General features: G+C 35.3%; 1 protein-coding gene across 1 annotated transcript; it reads left to right on the top strand.

Moving 5' to 3' along the window:
- Window positions 1–2,891: 2,891 nt before the first annotated feature.
- Window positions 2,892–4,298, top strand: LOC149900041 (uncharacterized). Its single transcript, XM_090113106.1, has one exon. The coding sequence runs from the start codon at window positions 2,988–2,990 to the stop codon at window positions 4,131–4,133; it is 1,146 nt and encodes a 381-aa protein (XP_089969232.1). The 5' UTR covers window positions 2,892–2,987; the 3' UTR covers window positions 4,134–4,298.
- Window positions 4,299–7,018: the final 2,720 nt, after the last annotated feature.

Below are 7,018 nucleotides of genomic sequence, written 5' to 3'. Positions count from 1 at the left end.
ACATATAGAGGATAACTTGGATTAACACATAGGATAGGTTTTATCCCGGAAATCTCACGGGAACGCGAACTATGCGGGATTTTCTTTTAGAACGCGGGCGAAGCCACGGCCGGAAAGCTAGTATGTACATATTTTATAATTATATATCAGTCATAGTTATATTAGTAGGTAAATAATGACTTCAAATATAATATGCTAATGAATATTCGTTTGGTTGATTAGTTATTTATTTGTGTTAAAGATCAAAGACGAAGTAACTTGTGGATATGTTTATTTTAAATAAGTAAATTAATGGGCTACGGAAGCATCAGATTATAAACTATTGATTTAATTAATTAATTTTCTTATATCTACACTAATATTATAAAGAGGAAAACTTTGTTTGTTTGTTTGTTTGTTTGTTTGTTTGTTTGATTGTAATGAATAGGCTCATAAACTACTGGACCGATTTTAAAAATTCTTTCACCATTCGAAAGCTACATTATCCACGAGTAACATAGGCTAGGTTTTATCCCGGAAATCCCACGGGAACGGGAACTATGCGGGTTTTTCTTTGAAAACGCGGGCGAAGCCGCAGGCGGAAAGCTAGTAGTTTATAGATTTAAACATTACAGCAAAGATAAATATAAATTTAGTCTAATTATATTTTACTAATTTTCGCACACTTACATAATATCTACGAAAACTTTGATTATAATTATTTAGAACACAGTATATTTTATTACACATAAACAAGTAGTTTGACTTTCGTTCCAAATCAAAATTGTATCAAAATTGTAACGTAAAATTTAGAATTTTCAAAAACTGCTATGACATCATAAAGTCGAGATAACCCCCTTTCTGTGTCTGCAATATCATATAATGGTGCGTAATTTAGATTTTATTAAAATTTACGAACCGTGTTCCCATATCTTTTTATGGTTATGCTAATTCATTAAGACGCCATGTTTAAATTATATAACATCTTCCTTAATTATCATTGGAAATATATTTTAATGAAGGAATTAGTTTAATTATTAGTAACTCTTTGAATATGTGATTGTTATTATCTGCATATTTTATTATTTATTTATATTTAAAGGTAACTTATTTAGACTAGTCAGTCTAAATCCGCATATTGTAATAACAAAAAAAATGCAAACAAATAAAAATGGAATACATTGTCACCCTTCAGTTAGTGTTAATTTACAATGAAATCGCCCACTAAATATAGGTACCCTTATATAGCTGTAATCCAACTAAACAAAAAGTAGTATACTTTAAGAATCATTAATGAAATGTATTCAAACTTCTGCGTGATATGTAATTTCCTAATCATCTTTTTTCCTGCATTCAAAGCATGACGTCACGGCTACGTGCGAAATGACATTAGTCCGACGGTCAAACATTATACGTATGGGCGTATTCAGAAAGAAAGCTTGAAACTTATAAGCGCTTATCGGCGCTTGTCATGTTCATATATTTTCCTGTCATTTTCCTGTCAGTGCTGGTAACCCGCGCAGGAAAATATATGAACATGACAAGCGCCGATAAGCGCTTATAAGTTTCAAGCTTTCTTTCTGAATACGCCCTAACAATCGCAGCCTTATCTGGGAGGACCATATCTCACGTCAGTGCAACCGCCGCGAAGCATTTGTCACTACTCCTTTTTACGTTTCTAAACGACGTATAGTGTGAGAGCTACCGATAAGAATACTTTTTGTTATAATATTTATTTTATGAAAAAAAAATGAACACTCTTCTGCCAAGCCACGTAGATTAAGCTATTTCACGCAGTTATTACTTCGCGAGGCTGCTCGCTCTGTGTGGACCCGCATATTGGACATGCAAATGATTACGTCGAACTACAGCTTCCTAGAGCGCAGTGAACTGGTGGCAAAATCCACTGTTTTGTGCCGCTTTCAATGCCCGGTACTGAAACATTAAACTTATATTACGATACAATAATACTTCAATTTAGAATTCCATTCATGTACCAATTAAAACATTTTATTTAATACACAGCAATCTATGGAACAATACAAAATCTCGTAATATAACTTAAATTGAAATAATAGTCACTAGCTCTTAGACTGACACTACCGGAGTTGGTAGGTTTTTTGCCCTTTACGTAATGATTGGGGATTTAGGTAATATAGTTTCGGTTGTGAACGAAAACTTTCCTTATGGACGCATTTTTTACAATATCATGCAATTTATCTTCCTATATTAAAATAGGGTGATATATTATGTCGTGGATTTAAATGAGTTTATAGCGATTGATGAGTATTATTATGAAATATCATATGTATGCTAAATTGTAAAATAAATTGTATAAAATAAAATGTGTGTAGGTATTTATGGTATGGGTCGAGTATTTTGAACAGTTTTCAGCGTCGGTTATATGAAATTACATGGTAGTGTTATCCAAATTTAAAAAGCTCTGCTTCAATATCTATCCAATACTTTAAACATTAAAAGGGACTATACTCATCAACACTCATTATGGATAATGCACCTAAAGACCTATTTTACTTAAAAAAAATCCTTAAAAACATATGAGGTATCGAAACAAGCTTTTAGCTTTCCCAATAAAATGAAACTCACATACCAAGCTATGAATGCAGCAGATCGCACGATCATAAGAGGTTAATTAATAATATTTGCTACATCGTATTGAATAGATCTGTACTTTTCCTGCGGAAATTATTTTATAGTTACATCAGATTCATTAGATTATTTTAATGGAGTGAAGTGCATTTGAAAGTAAGGATAAAGGCTAACGTATAGGGAGAGAGGAAGGTTATTAAAAATTAAGTATGATTTCGCCAGGTTAACTAGTTCACATGAATTTGTACCGATAGGTAACTAATTCATCATACTTCATAACAGAACTCATACTTCAGAGTCTAGTGCAATGCGCGCTCCAAAGCGGACGCATTGCGCTGTGCAGAATATGCATAATAAATAATTAATATTTTTTATTATCGAAGTTTTCGCTCGTAACAATGAGCGCTACGCTTGTGCCTAATGAAGTCCTGGCATTCCTGCAGTATCAGCTGGATGTCATGGATGAAGTTAGCATAGAACAAATTTGCACGAGCAATTTTACGGAGGAAGAGATCCGTGACGCCAAATCACTTCTCTTTTCGGCATTGAATATGGCCGACAGGATGCCGTCTCGCAGGAGGGACGAGAAGGGAGAGAGAAGTCTACGGGACATCATCAAGGTGTTCAAGGAGACCGATCCGGACGACGTGCCGACTTTCGTGGCGAAGGATTTGCGTAAGCTGCCTCCCGTCACATTCGACCACGTCGACGTCACCCGCCTTCTTAAGGATATCACTTCTTTAAGGACGGCCCTAAAGGAGATGGAGTTCAAATTTGGAGCTTCCCAATCCAACATCAACGAGCTGCGTAATGAGGTCGTCGCCCTGCGCGATTCAATTTCATTATGTAGGTCAACGGAGGTTTCAAATGTGAACACACGTCGTGGAGCGCAACGTGAGACTTTTGAGTCAGCGAATTTGACGACGCCGCCGGCCGTCGACCGCGTCACGCCGCGCCCCGCCCGACCCGCGCCTCCCCCGGAGAGCCCGCCACGTGTAGCCAACCCGACACCGGCTGGCTACGCGGCCGCTGCCGCCAAGCCTCCCGTAAAGCGGCAAGATATCACCCGAGATGGAGATCCCGTTAAGCACAGGGACTCCCCGCGCCGTGCGGCACCCTTGTCGAGCGCGAATAGTCATCCACTCGATGAGGAAGGCTTTACAAAGGTAGAGAAAAGGAAGAAGAAAAAGAAGCCCTCCTCCAACAAGTGCGGTACCGCCCCGACCGGTAACAACCACCTGCTGCGGCCCGCCATACCGACGACGCAGCTGTACGTGTCCCGCCTGCACCACTCTACCCAAGCTTCTGATGTAGTGGAGTATGTGCGGGTGAAGACCAAGTTTATCGTGAGGGTCCAGCGCCTGGAGCCGCGCAACAATTTGAATTTTAATTCATTTGTTGTGCGTGTACCGAGCGAGCAGCTGTCGACCTTCATGAGCGAGGAGTTCTGGCCCCGTGGTGTTGTGTTCCGGCGGTTTCGCGGGCGGCTTCGCAACACCCAGCCAAAGCCCGTTCAGCGCAATATGACACCGCCAGTGCCGTGAATTGTGTATAGTGTAGTGCTTAATATATTCTTAGTTTTGTATTAATTTAGTTTAGTTTTAAATTATTATATGTATGTTAGTCTGTAAGGTATTTATAATATGGGTCTGTACAATTTATTGTCTGTTACCTGAAATAAATAAATAAATTAAAAAATAAATAAATTAAATTAAATTAAATTAAATAACATATTCTACGTAGTAATTTTATAAAAATGAACTACATCTGCCTACAATCAAACTTAAAACCAAATATTTAAAACTTTCATGTTTACCTACACGTACAGTCTAGATATACACATACTAGTTGTAATATACAAAATGTAACTACATATTTTTTCGAATATACACAGCTCTGCTTCAATATCTTTCCAATATTTTAACTTTTAACATGAAAAGGGACTAACTTTTAACATTATGGATAATGCACCTAAAGACCTATTTTACTAAAAAAACCCTTAAAAACATATGAGGTATCGAAACAAGCTTTCCCAATAAAATGAAACTCATATACCAAGCTTTGATAGCTTGGTATATGAGTTTTGAGCAGCAGATCGCACGATCACACTTCACTCAATATATCTATTTGAAGAGCATGGTGGTGAAACATTATAAAGAACTTGGACTTGAACTTTTTATAAAGAATTGAATCAAAATGTGGAAACCTAAACAAGATTATTTAACCAATCCAAAGTACTATTGCCTTTAATACTTTAGTCTAAGACAATCGAGCGGTTAATCAAAACACTTGTAAATGAACAGAACTTAGCAGAGATAATTAACATCTATCCGCCGAGTCAGCTCTAAAGCACTTATAAAACGTTATTAAATTACTTTAGATGATACTTTTTCTGAGTGCTTTTTGACTTTTCTATTCGAAAGCTTTAAACTAACTAATAACCAGTAGGGAAACTTCATACAACACGTTCGATATGGTTCACTCACACAAGCAAACGTGTTTACTAGAATCGTAAGGGTATTCTTATATCTGTCAATTGGCATAATACCCTTACGATTCTCGTAAACACGCTTGCTTGTGTGAGTGAGCCATTTCGAGCGTGTAGTATTAAGTTTCCCTACTGGTTGTATCTGTATATCGTGCTAATCATTTGAATAATAATTTAGTGAAGATAAAAGGATGGAGACGTTAGGTACCAGATGTCGAATTTGCACAGTTATTATAAGTTATAAATCGCTCTAGAAATTCGTGGACTGGTCCTCGTTTCGCTTCGTTAAACATATCTAGTATAAGCTTATCTTTCGTTATAACAAAGATAATATCATACAATAGTACAATAGTAACATATTATATAATTATTTAAACACAGAACGTATTAAATTTCAATAAATTGTGTGTACGTATTCTGTTTAGACTTTAGGCATAAAAACTTCGTCTTGTCTCTTCCAACCTGTCTACCTTATTTATGAATCGTATAATCGTATATTCTCTTCTATAAAAACACACAAAAATATTTTACATTTGTGATGATCGATTAATTACAATTAAATGTTATGTTACTCCATACATTGTCTAGTGTAAAGTGTTGTACCAGTCTATCAAATTGAACTTTATTTCTGTAACCAGTCTTTATGACAAAAACTAACGCAAACTAAACAAGAAAGTGTACTTTTAGCGTAAGTCTTACTTTGGCGTCATAGACAGCACAGCTGAGAGCACTTTTTATAACTCTGGATGAAGGTACAAATAAACACTCGAACTAATAATAAGTTTTGGAGTTATAAATAAAATATTTCTTGTATATTTAATGTACTCGTAATGGAAAAATACAGTAAGAAATAGCAGTATATTTTTATTCTTATAGTCTTATTATGGTATGCAAATTTAATTATTTATTGTTATATTCTAATTGTATATGCTACAGTCAAAACCCTGAACCAGTCAATATCCTTATTGACGGTTATTAAGGTTATTGACTAAGGGCGTCGGTTAATATCCTTATTGACTGATTTTATCTCACCGTTATTGACCGACACCCTTAGTCAATAAGGTTATTGACTAAGGGTGTCGGTCAATAACCTTATTAACTGATTTTGTCAGATAAAATCAGTCAAAAAGGATATTGACTGGTTCAGGGTTTTGACTGTAACATATACATATACATGGTACATAATAATTAATAATTAAAAACATCGTAAAAGCAGCCTATACAATCTATTATATCTATAAAAAGCATTTGAATGCTATAAAACTAAATATGAAAGCCTTTTTTATCTCCAACTTTCTGCAATCGATGAATTCCTTACGTTTGAGAGATGTTAAGAAAAAATTCACTGTAACATTTAAGATACCTATAACCGCTTATCAAAATCAATATTACTCCCAATACTAACGTATAACGGGGAAAATTAACGCTACAGTTTCAAAAGCCATCGCCTGAGAAATGAAGATATTATGTAGTATTTATGTAATCTGTTGAATGAACCGGTTTCGTATGAGTCTTCGTCTGAGTCAACATCTCTGTGTACGCAGCCGGTATGATTATAGAGGATTTGTGTTTTTATATAGCATTTTTTGTAGTTGAAAGTAGTAGTGGAGTAGTAATTGATAGAGTTTTTAGTAGTTGATATTCTTCTTTTGGTAGATATCTTTTTTGGTAGAAATTTTTTTGGATTATACTTAAAGAAGTTTAGTGGTTCTTTAGATAATTGCATATTTTTAGCTTGGTTTAAAATGTTTGTGTAACTTAAAAATGTATTGTAGAATGTATTGTAAACGATTAGCGATTTTCTTGAAAAATACATGCTTTAAGCTTGGTTAATCTCTTACGGTGCATTCACATTAAACGAACATAGAGCTAAAGCTAAGGCAGTAGCAAGAGCATTATTTCGTGATCTTCTAGTGTAAACTTTAAAGTTTAACTCGTATT

This window comes from Colias eurytheme, chromosome 19 (genome assembly GCF_061535395.1).
Source record: "Colias eurytheme isolate Ceu_HAF_F1 chromosome 19, ilColEury1 Martin Lab GWU primary, whole genome shotgun sequence".
Lineage (NCBI taxonomy): Eukaryota > Metazoa > Arthropoda > Insecta > Lepidoptera > Pieridae > Colias > Colias eurytheme.
The sequence above is the reverse complement of the archived record's forward strand: the minus strand, read 5'-3'. Positions and strand labels throughout refer to the sequence as shown.

Bases quoted from the DNA above. Each gene is read 5' to 3' on its own strand.
- LOC149900041 (XM_090113106.1), top strand. From the start codon at position 2,988: ATGAGCGCTACGCTTGTGCCTAATGAAGTCCTGGCATTCCTGCAGTAT.